Source organism: Oncorhynchus keta, chromosome 35 (assembly GCF_023373465.1).
Source record: "Oncorhynchus keta strain PuntledgeMale-10-30-2019 chromosome 35, Oket_V2, whole genome shotgun sequence".
NCBI lineage: Eukaryota > Metazoa > Chordata > Actinopteri > Salmoniformes > Salmonidae > Oncorhynchus > Oncorhynchus keta.
In genome coordinates, this window is record NC_068455.1 from 33832510 (window position 1) to 33846607 (window position 14098).

The window sequence follows — 14098 nt, forward strand, 5'->3', positions numbered from 1 at the left end:
ACTGTCTATGCCACTAGGTAAGACCTGGGCAGACCCCAGGCAAGTCAGTTAAGAACAAATTCTTATTTTCAATGATGGCCTAGGAACAGTGGGTTAACTGCCTTGTTCAGGGGCAGAACAACAGATTTTTACCTTGTCAGCCCGGGGATTCGATCTTGCAACCTTTCGGTTAGTAGTTCAATGCTCTAACCACTAGGCTACCTGCCGCCCCCTTCGTTTCATTTCGAGAAGGAGTGCTTAGAAGCCTCCACTTCTCAAATGTGGCAAGCGATTCAAGGTTGGCCTAAGCAATAACAAGTCACACTGTTTTTGTAAGGTGAAATTGAGGGTGTGTGTGCTATCGCGCGTGCCTGAGTGCTCACACCCCAGGTTAAAGCTCAGACACACAGCTGTTGTTGTTGAGGCCTCCTGAGGGAGAGGACATTGATGGAAAGCGCTATCCACCCATCCACCCTTCATCACCGCAAATCCCAACACTCAGTCTCAAAGTGATGGATGAGAGTGGAAGGGGGATTCTGGGGGGAAAACAACTTGTTTTATTGGAAGTTGAAAATTAAGAACTTAAAATTTGGGGCACCCCTTCTCTGAGTGAGACTAACCTGTAAATGGATATGTTCTCGATCAGCTGGTTAGAGGCATAGTCATAGAGGATGATTCCTCGAGGGGACACTTTTAATGTCACTTTCTGGAGTTTCTTGCCGCTGGCTTTGGCCTAGAAGAAAGAGGGTGAGAGGGCAAATAGGTTAATGATACTCATGCAACCTCAAACCTGTGACTTTGCCAGTGTGCAAGTATGTGCTATAAGTACACATCTATAGTGAACTAAAATACACTGCTCAAAAAAATAAAGGGAACACTAAAATAACACATCCTAGATCTGAATGAATGAAATATTCTTATTACATATTTACATAGTTGAATGTGCTGACAAAATCACACAAATTATCAATGGAAATCAAATTTATCAACCCATGGAGGTCTGGATTTGGAGTCACACTCAAAATTAAAGTGGAAAACCACACTACAGGCTGATCCAACTTTGATGTAATGTCCTTAAAACAAGTCAAAATGAGGCTCAGTCATGTGTGTGGCCTCCACGTGCCTGTATGACCTCCCTACAATGCCTGGGAATGCTCCTGATGAGGTGGCGGATGGTCTCCTGAGGCAAACGTGGACTAAAGCATCCGCCAACTCCTGGACAGTCTGTAGTGCAACGTGGTGTTGGTGGAGCGAGACATGATGTCCCAGAATTGGATTCAGGTCTGGGGAACGGGCGGGCCAGTCCATAGCATCAATGCCTTCCTCTTGCAGGAACTGCGGACACACTCTAGCCACATGAGGTCGAGCATTGTCTTGCATTAGGAGGAAACCAGGGCCAACCGCACTAGCAAATGGTCTCACAAGGGGTCTGAGGATCTCATCTTGGTACCTAATGGCAGTCAGGCTACCTCTGGCGAGCACATGGAGGGCTGTGCGGCCCCCCAAAGAAATGCCACCCCACACCATGACTGACCCACCGCCAAACCGGTCATGCTGGAGGATGTTGCAGGCAGCAGAACGTTCTCCACGGCGTCTCCAGACTGTCACATGTGCTCAGTGTGAACCTGCTTTCATCTGTGAAGAGCACAGGGCACCAGTGGCGAATTTACCAATCTTGGTGTTCTCTGGCAAATGCCAAACATCCTGCACAGTGTTGGGCTGTAAGTACAACCCCCACCTGTGGACGTCGGGCCCTCATACCACCCTCATGGAGTCTGTTTCTGACCATTTGAGCAGACGCATGCACATTTGTGGCCTGCTGGTGGTCATTTTGCAGGGCTCTGGCAGTGCTCCTCCTGCTCCTCCTTGCACAAAGGTGGGGATAGCGGTCCTGCTGCTGGGTTGTTGCCCTCCTACGGCCTCCTCCACGTCTCCTGATGTACTGGCCTGTCTCCTGGTAGCGCCTCCATGCTCTGGACACTACGCTGACAGACACAGCAAACCTTCTTGCCATAGCTCGCACTGATGTGCCGTCCTGGATGAGCTGCACTACCTGAGCCAGTTGTGTGGGTTGTAGACTCAGTCTCATGCTACCACTAGAGTGAAAGCACTGCCAGCATTCAAAAGTGACAAACATCAGCCAGGAAGCATAGGAACTGAGAAGTGGTCTGTGGTCCCCACCTGCAGAACCACTCCTTTATTGGGGGTGTCTTGCTAAATGCCTATCATTTCCACCTGTTGCCTATTCCATTTGCACAACAGCATGTGAAATTTATTGTCAGTGTTGCTTCCAAAGTGGACAGTTTGATTTCACAGAAGTGTGATTGACTTGGAGTTACATTGTTGTTTGTGTTCCCTTATTTTTTTGAGCAGTGTATACGGATTGTGGCCTGTGGAACGTAGTCCCACTCCTCTTCAAATGGAGGGAGCTGGAACACGCTGTCGTACACGTCGATTCAGAGCATTCCAAATATGCTCAATGAGTGACATGTCTGAGTATGCTGGACATTTTCAGCTTCCAGGAATTGTGTACAGATCCTTGTGACATGGGGCCGTGCACTATCATGCTGAAACATGAGGTGATGGCGGCGGATAAATGGAACGACAATGGGCCTCAGGATCTCATCACGGTATCTCTGTGCATTCAAATTGCATGTGTTTGTTGTCCATAGCTTATGCCTGCCCATACCATAACCCACCACAACCATGGGGCACTCTGTTCACAACGTTGATGTCAGAAAACCCCTCTGCCACACACGTGGTCTGCAGTTGTGAATCCAATTGCACATACTGTAAAATTCTCAACAATTACGTTGGAGTTTGGCTTATGGTAGACATTGGTAAACATAAAATTCAGTGGACATTCCTGCAGTCAGTATGCCAATTGCCTCTCCCTCAAAACGTGGCATTGTGTTGAGTGACACAAATGCACATTTTAGAGTGGCCTTTTATTGTCCCCAGCACAAGGTGCACCTGTGTAATGATCATGCCATTTAATCAGCTTCTTGATATTCCCCACCTGTCAGGTGGATAGATTATCTTGGCAAAGGATTCGTCATTAACAGGAATGTGCACAAAATTGGAAAGAAATAAAGTGTCAATCACCTCTGAGACTCTGTCCTGTGTGCCCCGGGCCCTATATACTCCCCCCAATTTAATGTGGAGCTGCCAGATTTAATAACAGTACACCTTCCTGTTACTGTACAATACACCTGGCCAGAGCAACACTCGGATGCATCACAACTAATTGCATCTGGGTTAAATGGCTGTTGCAAAAGGTTGGCTTTCATGATGGCGACAACTTGAATGGGAAAGTAAATGGGACTGTTTTATACTGTGGTGGTACGGGTATCGGAATAGATCAATCTACTGTATTAGGGAAAGTTGTCAAAAGACCCTTTAGATGGGGAGGTTTGTGTTTTTGAGGGGGATAGGGTGTAGAATGCCTGGGAAGGTCAAGTGTGTGTGGTGCTGACCGTGGCCACGATCCTCTTGACGGCGGCTGCGGAGAGCTCTTCTCCTTTGGGCTGCTCCACCAGCGTGACGCCCAGGTACTTGAGCTGGAACACCATGCCCTCCAGCAGGGTCTCCCGCGTGTCTGTCCAGTTCTCTGGAAGCTCTATGGAGAGGAGAGGGCACAGGTCAGAGACCGGTACAGGTGACCGGTCAAACAGATGGCCCAACACTCTTCAATCTACAACATAGCTGAAAGGTAACAACAAAAAGGTAATTGAACTGCACTATCATTTGTGGTTCTGCCAAACCAGTCATGTATCCAGACATTGGGCAAATACAACAGGACAAGCTTGTCTTCTCCATTTAATAACCTTATCAAAAAGGTAAGAATCAGAGTCATTTGTCAAAAGGCTGCTCTCCCTACATACACTGAGTGTACAAAACATTAGGAACAGATGCTCTTTCCATGACAGACCAGGTAGATAAAGGTGAAAGCTATTATCCCTTATTGATTTCACTTATTAAATCAACTTCAACACTTTGTGTGCCATTCTGAGGGTGAAATGGCAAGACAAAAGATTTAAGTGCCTTTGAAGGGGGTATGGTAGTAGGTGCCAGGCCAACCGGTTTGAGTGTCAAGAACTACTCAACAGTTTCCAGTGTGTATAAAGAACAGTCCACCACCCAAAGGGCATACAGCCAACTTGATAACCGAGGGAAGCATTGGAGTCAACATCGGCCAGCATTCCTGTTGAATGCTTTCGACACCTTGTAGACTCCATGCTCCGGTGAATTGAGGCTGTTCCGAGGGCAAAAGTGGGTGCAACTCAATATTAGGAAGGTGCTCCTAAAGTTTTGTACACACTGCGTATACTGTAGCTGTTCCCTTCAAAATGTTTTTATGAAATTCAATGCGTGTCCTTTCCAAAGAGCATGGGTCCCGCGCTGCATAGCGATGACATTCAGTAAATCAAATATAACATTGTGAGTTGAATAGGAGCCCTGCCATTTCATTTCTTTCATCTCCAGAATGTGCTGTGAGCAGTACACGAGTGATTTCTCTCAGTCTCTGTATAATGCCAGATAGCCAGAGGCATTTAGTCACAGCACAGAACAACAGTTAGTTACAGCAGAGATGGCACGGAGCAGGACACAGGACTACTGCTAGTACCCATACTCCCCCTCTCCCATGAGACCTCAGTCTCAGCCAAGGCCATGAGGGACCACCGCAATAGCCCAGCTATAGAGGGGCACGGCACACCCCTCCCCCTCTGGCTTCACTACAGAGTAGCTGTGCAGGACTTAACAGGCTTCGTATTCACAAAATGCTTTAAAGCGCACCATGTTTAACTACACTTTGACTTAATGAGCAGTCTTACAGGCCTAGTTCTGCAAGGCTGGATGGTACGCTGTATCTAAATTCATGTTTCTGAGACAAAAGAGGAATGACAGGGGTTGTTTTGCACAGCTTTCATTTACTTTTTTTTGTTTAATCATCCTGCACTTCCTTCCTCAAATCAGTAACATGTTAACATGAAAAAGATCTGTATCAGAAATGAAAATGGAAGAAAATGACAGTTGATAGTGGCAGTGATCTCTGAGGAGAATTCACAAGCACCAGGGGTGCTCCATTCTGTCAGTTAGAGACAACTATGAAACATGTCCACGGTGGGTCTCTGGCGGTCAGTGATATTTCCTGTTGATCTTGAGGTCATCTGGCCAGAGAATCCTGTTTTTACAGCTGCCATGTTCTTACAGAGCCATTCAGCCAACTGGAATAGGTCACTAGGTTAAAATCATGGTCAGACCTTCAAAGGTAAACCCAAGGACTGGAATCCATGTAAGTTATATTCTTCAATGCAAAAGGTAAAAGGTTCAGATTGTTATGCTTTCACCCTTATTAAGCCAAAGTCACATTCTACTAGGGCAGTCCGACTAAAAAATAAAAATCTTGGGTCGACCGAGAGTTGTCTGTTCTTTCGACCAATCGATTAGTCTACATTTTGAAACGTGTATTTTTCCATATAAAGAAAAATCCTAGGTGTTTTAATTATTGATGCACCGTTATGACTTTTGGGCCGATATCAATATTTTCCTTGCCAAAAATAAAAAAACATACCGGATATTTAAATGTTTTGCGGCCTTTTAAGCATTCTAGTACAGTTAAATACAGTGGGGCAAAAAAGTATTTAGTCAGCCACCAATTGTGCAAGTTCTCCCACTTAAAAAGATGAGGCCTGTAATTTATCATAGGTACACTAACTATGACAGACAAAATTAGGAGAAAAAAAATCCAGAAAATCACATTGTAGGATTTTTAATTAATTTATTTGCAAATTATGGTGGAAAATAAGTATTTGGTCAATAACAAAAGTGCTGCAGTGCTGGTCATTAAAAACAAAAGCTAGCTCATGGATGCAAACAATGTTCTTCACCAAAAACATAGCAAAGCAACAATCTGTTTCAGTAGCTATAGTTAGCTAGCTAACTATATAGCTCGGTGTCCTCATCTAAAATAACCCAAATTTATAAGACAGTTCTCATTTGATTAATGGTGGTCTGACCATTATGTGAAGCTAGCCACAATAGTGGACTGTGCGGTTAGCCTTCAAAGTAAAAGTATGTCATCGACAGTGATGCAAATGAATACAAATAGTAGAATTATGCCATAATTGAATATATTATGCTAAAGGAGGTTGGCATGTTATATAAAATCAACAAAATACTTAATTTGACAAATCTTTTGAAATCACACTGGATGTATTATACTTTAGAATTGCATTGGGGACATACTTATTTCACTGTACAGCCTTAACTATGGATTATGGATCAATGACATGGGGTATCAGTCTCCTCCGCGACACCCAGAGAACATTAGCGTTGTAGCTCTTATTGCGGGACTGAAACAACTGAATTGAGCCACATTTATTGTCAACCTGTGTTTATTGAACACTATTGCAGAGGAAAAACAATCATGTGTGGATGTTTGAGTCTGATAATGCTGAGAAAGACGTTGGGAAAAAATTACTTGGGTATTGAGTAGACTGATACCCCATTTCATTGATCCCCAAACCTTGATCCCCCAAACCTTAGGTAAAGCTGTACAGTGCAATATGTCAATACAAACAAATAGGCTGACCGGGGAGGTGATTTTACACAGTCACAGTCCCGCGATAAGAGCGACAACGCTAATATTTGCATAAACTCTTCACAGTTGTTCGGTGGGTGTCACAGAGTAGACATAACCCATTTCATTGCTTCACATTCTAACCTGGTTTAACATGATCAAATCTAAATATGGTATGATTCCACCAATTGTAACCTTCTGCATCACTTTTAAATAGGTACTTTTATTTTGAAGGCAAACTGCAAATTCCACTATTGTGCCTAATCCTTATTGTGGCTAGCTTCACAACTTAACCCAGTCCAGTAGAGCCTCACTTCCCAGACTAAACTAGCTCGCTGCTTATAATGCTAGCTTTGGGCAACAGGGTTAAGTAGCTGGCTAGCTATTTATTTTCATGAACTGAATAGGCAAACAATACTTACTCACAAGGATTCCTAAATCATTGCTAAGAATAATGAAAATGACTGCAGTGTCTACTGGTCATCGTTTTCAGGCTGGTTGTGTTGGTGCTAGCTAGGTACCAAACTAAAGCTAGCTATCTATCCCAGAAATTGCGGTCGAACAAATAATGCTTCATTACCAACGTGGTATTGTAAACACATTGTTCGTGGCCTTTGCAGACTTTTTTGTACAGCTTTGACAGTGCTACTGATATTTGCGGTGGCGCTTGGCTTGCACGTGCAAATTCAGAACACACAACATTCTATAATAGAACTGTTATTTGAAGTGACAAATTAGAAGCTTATTTAACACGTCAAATAGTGTTATTTGAAAGTGTTCTGACATGCATCTTCTTTGACACGCAAAGACCCAAACGGCGTTCCATATTATGTTGTGAAGCCAGTGACACTATTACTGTGTAACTCTGAAAAATAGCGCGCTTGACATGGTAGTGTATACCGGTGCTCAACCAGTCGGCAAAAGCCAAGATCACCCACGACAGAGAACGGTTGATTGTCAAGGGCAATGAATTCCATTATCATGGCGTTAATGGATTTTGCCTTTGAGTGGTCTAGCTGAAATGTTGACCATTTCAAATGACTGCTCGATCCACACAGCAGACATTGTGCGCTAGGTTAGGAACGCTGTCTTGCACGTGTATCACAACATTTTACGTCATGTAGCTTTGACATCGGTTTTGTACATCAGCGTTAAACTAGACATCGGGCCGATACCGATTTTAGCTAATATCGGCCGATTCCAATACGTTCACCAATATATTGTGCATCCCTAGTTTTAATCAAATCAACTACATGCACTGAGCTTGTCTGATGCTTTAAGTGCACTGTTTTGATTAAATAATTAAGACACACAAATAACTAGACAGTCCGACTGCAATTGATTTGATTGTGCCTGGCCGGGCTCAGACTTGCTGCGCTGTAAAAAAAAATTAAATACAGCTTTTCACTAGCAACGGTTGTCTCTCTCTCGTCCCTGTGGCAGCTACAGTGGTTCCTCCTTTTAAAAGTTGCATCATACTGCAGCACACTGGGTGCATTCTGTGGCACGTCATTTAATTGTCAGCCATTTCTTCTGTTACTGCTAGTTATTGCTAGTTTGTCCACCAGAGGGCATCTTTGAGAAGCATTTGATAATATTCCATATGGGCATTACCAGAGAATTTAAAACCTTTTTTAATAAGAGTATATGCGATTGATTACGAAATTTGGCTTAATTAGTTTGATTAATATTATGGTGTTTCCATTCAGAGAAAAACGAAAGGGTTTCCGTTAAGATGGAAAATATGGCGCTGTACAACGATTGTTGGGAGTAGGCTACAGGATTGGAGGATTCTAAACCTGTCTATTTCGCCAAATTCTCACTGTGTATATTTAGTTTTTTTTTCGGGTGTAACCGGTGTGAAATGGCTAGCTAGTTAGCGAGGTGCAAGCTAATAGCGTTTCAAATCGGTGACGTCACTCGCGCTAAGATCTTGAAGTAGTTGTTCCCCTTGCTCTGCAAGGGCCGCGGCTTTGGTGGAGCGATGGATAACAATTCTTCGAGGGTGGCTGTTTTCGACGTGTGCAGAGAGTCCCTGGTCGAGCCCAGGTTGGGGCGAGGAGAGGAATGGAAGCAAAACTGTTACATGGGCATCATTTTAAAATCAGGAGAATCAAATATTTTTAAGTCTGGGCAGTGAGCTCATTTGTCATTGATCCCTAGACCAGAAATATACATGTATTTTTCCCCTACTTGTTTATTACGCAGACATAAGCACAGTTGACACCATTGAGGTGCGGATGTTTACTTTCTACACAAGTTGTTTTTTTCCAGTTTTGTCCGACGAACAGATTGGAGTAGTAAAATAAAAAGGGATACATTTAATGGAATTCAAAGCATCACTCCAGTCAAAACAGGCTCTGCAAACGTTTGATTCCATTCATTTGCTATGGGCTCGCGCTAGTGTTCCAGTTTAGCCAACGTTCTTTAGCCGTTTTTCAGCCTTGGGTGAATTTTGACTCCTATTGTCCAGCCTATAGATAGCCAGAGTGAATTTACGAAAGCACCCAAATGTCCATTGAGAAAGCACAACAACTATACCATTTAGCTAAGTTAAGAATGATGAGAAGAATGATGAGAATAATCAAGTCAATAAACATTGGGTAGTTAGATAGCCTATAGACAATATACTGGCATGTTTGATGTATAACTACTAACGTTAGGTAGCTGTAATGATATGCTATGTGGTTCGCAAGGACAGCGTAGCTAACAAATTGTCATCCAACATAACGTGTAAGGTAACTTATTTGAAAAGTCATTACTTTATTACATTGAGTAGCAAGCTACCCCGCGGTCGTTATGGCAAAACTGGTCTGAGATAGGAGGGGGGGGTTTCACACCTAGCTCGGCCCGTGCTTCACGGTTGGGATGGTGTTCTTCGGCTTCCAAGCATCCCCCTTTTTCCTCCAAACATAAAGATGGTCATTATGGCCAAACAGATCTGTTTTTGTTTCATCAGACCAGAGGACATTTCTCCAAAAAGTACAATCTTTGTCCCCATGTGCAGTTGCAAACCATAGCTGGCTTTTTTAACGGTCGTTCAGGGTATGTCGATATAGGACTCGTTTTACTGTGGATATCGATACTTTTGTACCTGTTTCCTCCAGCATCTTCACAATGTCCTTTGCTGTTGTTCTGGGATTGATTTGCACTTTTCACACCAAAGTACGTTCATCTCTAGGAGACAGAACGAGTCTCCTTCCTGAGCGGTATGACGGCTGCGTGGTCCCATGGTGTTTATACTTGCATACTATTGTTTGTACAGATGTACGTGGTACCTTTAGACGTTTGGAAATTGCTCCCAAGGATGAACCAGATTTGTGGAGGTCTACAGTTTTTTCCTGAGGTCTTGGCTGATTTCTTTTGATTTTCCCATGATGTCAAGCAAAGAGGCACTGAGTTTGAAGGTAGGCCTTGAAATACATCCACAGGTACACCTCCAATTGACTCAAATGATGTCAATTAGCCTAGAAGCTGCAAAGGCCATGACACCATTTTCTGGAATTTTCGCAAGCTGTTTAGAGGCACAGTCAACTTAGTGTATGTAAACTTCTGACCCACTGGAATTGTGATACAGTGAAATAATAAATAATCTGTCTGTAAACAATTGTTGGAAAAATGTGTGTCATGCACAAAGTAGATATGATTGGTGATATAAAAACCTTGGGACACAAATGCATAATGGATGCTCTAACTCCCCCTTGTGGTTGGCTGGAGCAATGAAGCCGTGACGCTGGGTCCAGCGGTGCAAGCTCGCAACTTTTAAAGGAGGAACCACTGTACCATCACAGAACATCAACAGTATTTGGAACAGTATAAACACTAAATGAATTCTAAGTCATACGAGAGGCTGTTCTAACGAGAAAAAAAGAAGTGTAAAGCTTTTATTACACCATAGCAAAGATCAAAAACAGCCAAATTTGTTAAATTGTTTATCCGACATGTGGTTGCGAGGCTTAGTGCGCACGGAATCAGTAGGCTATTAAACAAACACTGAAACCGGCAACAGAAGCAGGATACGTCTCATGTCTGTAGATATATATGGAGGATTTAGGCACATTTAACAGTTAGGAAATTGATTATAGCCATAATTAAGTTGGGGATCCCAGTAACTTTTTAGACAATTAAAGCAAGGGCTGTTTTCTCGTCTCCAAACTCGGCTGCTGCCTCCGCCTTATTGTTTGCAACACCAATAACCTGGTTCAATTTGCTATTATGCACATAGCAACATGGTCTAGGAAAAGGTGCCAATTCAACAACGCACTGATGTTTCAGACCCACGGACAGCGACTGCTATCAAATGCTGGAGAAAGCCCATTTGTTATAAAATAATATTGTTATTATTAGTGTTGCGCCATTGTCTTTAACCATATACAATTTCAGTAGCACGTCAGTGATGGACTGCCATCGTCACAGCATCCACAATGGATTAGTCCACAGGAGCAAATCATACAGGTGTCTTGTAGACCATGGAAAATGTGTATATTTCTTCTACTGCTCGACAAAGAAATCTTGGTCGACCAACAGCCTATCGACCAAACAATCAACTAAAATGGGGTCAGCCCTATATTCTAGCAATGTAAAATGCCTAAAGGTCTAGCTCGCTACTCAGAACAGAACACTGTCAAGGTAATGACAGTTTTCCTTTTTTCTGAGCCAATAGCTTCCCAACTGAGACCACACGCACTCAAGGTCACTGATTTGAAAAGTGCAACAACGTGACTTTCCTTTAAAACGGAACAAAATGTGAGTGCATAAATCTTCAAATGTACAGTACACCCTGTTCTGAATGTGGGGGAGGAGTAGAAACTGGAAACTAACATTTCAAAAAGGCAATCTATAATACCCATCTCTTTAGTCCCCGCCCTTGGCGACCAGCCCTCAGTAAACACAGGCTTTGTCATTTTCAACCTCCTCCATCCATAGCTCCATTTTATGCTAACCTAACCTCATCATAAACCCAGCCTTTCCAGTCCAGCTAACCGTAACCAGGGCTTCTAAGTGACTGAGTGAGGTTTAATGGTCTGTAATGGTCTTAATGTGAACCTAGACTTACCTTATAGGAGAGTCTGGTAAACGCCCATGATTGAGGTCAAGAGCCAATCTGACCGTGGGTCCTCCACTGATCCGACAATACACTTTGCACATAAAGAGACTATGTTCCTAGACATTACAGCATGAAACCACTAAAAGCTAATTATGCTCCCTTATTAGGTTGCTAAGCAGAAGGATATGGCCATTGTGAGAGTGATGCTTTCAGTTTTACAAGCAGAGGTATAGTCACTTAGTCTTATTAGTGTATTATAGGTGAAATGCCAGTCGAGTCTCATACATTCTGATAGGAATTTGACAGCTGATATATGAACTTTAAATGGTGGCAGGTATCCTAGCGGTTAAGAGTGTTGTGCCAGTAACCGGAAGGTCACTGGTTCGAATCACAGAGCCGACCAGGTAAAAAAATAAAAAAGTAGATGTGCTTTTGAGCAAGGCACTTAACACTAATTGCTACAGTAAGTAGATCTGCACAAGATCATCTGCTAACTGATTAAAATGTTATTTTATACAGTAGGCTGAATTCACTGCACCACTGCTCATTGGGCAAGGCAATGGTTTCCAAGATAGGTAAAGCTACATTACAATTACGCATTGATCCGACCACAAGGGTCCTGAAAGCTAGTCCCTGAAAAGGCATCAAGCAGTCTGAAATTACAAACATCCTCCTAAAGAAGACATTTTCCACCAGCTGTTTCTTCCTACTCGCGCAGCTGTCAGGTCAGACCAAAAAATAAAATGAAATAAAAACATGCAATGAAGACTCAACCAGTTGAGGTTTAGTTAAGACCTTAGGGGCATTTCTTCCTTTAAAAAAAATAATAATCTCCAATTCCAATTCCTAGTAGAGGCCATTTGGGGGGGGTTGACCAACAGTTCACTCTCCATACAGGACCTCAGTGTAATCCTTTTCTCATGGTCCTCCCCCCCAGAACCATACATTTACATGGCTCTGCTCTTGCTCTGCCTCCATCCCTTCCTCGCTCTTCCCCTCACACTCTCTGTACATCTTATAGAAAACTGCAGGAGATAAATCAACTATCTAGCAAAATGATGTACCACAAAAATAAATTAAAATGTTCATGCCTAAAAGCAACAGAGTAATGGAGGGGCAATTTTCCACGTGTGCCAATTACTCCTGAAATAGCTACATTAAAGTACATCTACCCTTTGAAGCCAAACTCAATGTTCATGAGAGCGGGGTAGTGAGTGAGCTGGTGCTATTTTTATACACTAGCCTATACTCAGAGAGCTGCTTCGTATGGATAATTATCCCTTTCCATATTGTACCAGAGCTCCACAATCTCCTTGCGGTGATTAGTACTCTCTTCAAAAGGCTGTCTACGCTGTCTGGTCAGCAGCACTGCCTGTAAATGAGCAGAGCGCTGGAACACTGCTGCATGCTGGGAGGCCCATGCCGTTTGGCAGCAACAGAGGACCACAGCTGCTCCCAGAGCAGGGGACATAAAAACAGTCGCCTCGGCCCGTGATCTTCAAAGCCAAGCCTGGATAATGAAACAGTAGATGTCGGTGTGTATATGTATGGAAGCTGCACTCAGGCACTGGTGGGGTAGGTGTCTACCTCTGCTCTCATGGGACGACATTAAAAACAGGCCACATCGAACCTTAGTCTACATAGACAAGAGACCGAGGTGATGGGGGCTTGATTAAGAACAAGCCAAAAATCTCACACCAAAGCTAGCCGCTGCACAGTGCACGCACATGACTTGACCGAGGCATGTTCACCGACACATTCCTGTGTGCAAATCCGAGGCAATACATATGCTCCTCTGGAAAAATGTAAAACTAGGCCCTACTTGAATTACCAGGCACCACCATTATGAATTAACAATGAAACAGTTGCAGGAATACAAAATATAGAACCCCACTGAATGTACAGACATTCTTCAAACAGTAGGGTGGCAGGTAGCCTAGCGGTTAAGAGCGTTGGGCCAGTAACCAAAAGGTTCTCTAAGCCAGCAAGGTGGAAAAATTTGCAAGGCAGTTAACCCCAAACAACAACTGCTCCCCAGGCGCCAATTAAGGCAGTCCACCGCTCTGATTCTCTGAGTTGAGTTAAATGAAGACACATTTCAGTTGAATGCATTCAGTTGTGCAACTGACTAGCTATCCCCCTTTCCCTTCCCAAAGACTCAGTGAACACCGTGTACAAAACATTAAGACCACCTTCCTAATATTGAATTGCACCTCCCCCCTTTCCCCTCAGAACAGCCTCAATTCGTCTGGGCATGGACTTCAAAGTTGTCAGGTGTCATAAGCATTCCACGGGGATGCTGGCCCATGTTGACTCCAAAGCTTCCCACAATTGTCAAGTTGGCTTGATGTCCTTTGGGTGGTGGACCATTCTTTATACACACGGGAAACTGTTGAACGTGAAAAGCAGCATTGCAGTTCTTGACACTCAAAGCGGTGCGCCTGGCACCTACTACCATACCCCGTTAAAAGGCACTTCAAATCTTTTGT

The 14098-nt window shown here is 43.5% G+C and overlaps 1 protein-coding gene across 4 annotated transcripts in view; it reads right to left on the minus strand.

Moving 5' to 3' along the window:
* LOC118368401 (low density lipoprotein receptor adapter protein 1-B-like) overlaps nucleotides 1–14098 on the minus strand; it is a 56690-nt gene that overhangs the window by 18930 nt on the left and 23662 nt on the right. For all 4 annotated transcript variants that reach the window (XM_052496914.1, XM_052496912.1, XM_052496913.1 and 1 more), the window contains exons 2-3: nucleotides 3456–3598; nucleotides 600–712 (exon numbers count right to left, since the gene is read on the minus strand). In XM_052496914.1, coding sequence (XP_052352874.1) covers nucleotides 600–712; nucleotides 3456–3598 — 256 coding nt within the window. The remainder of the gene's footprint in view (nucleotides 1–599; nucleotides 713–3455; nucleotides 3599–14098) is intronic.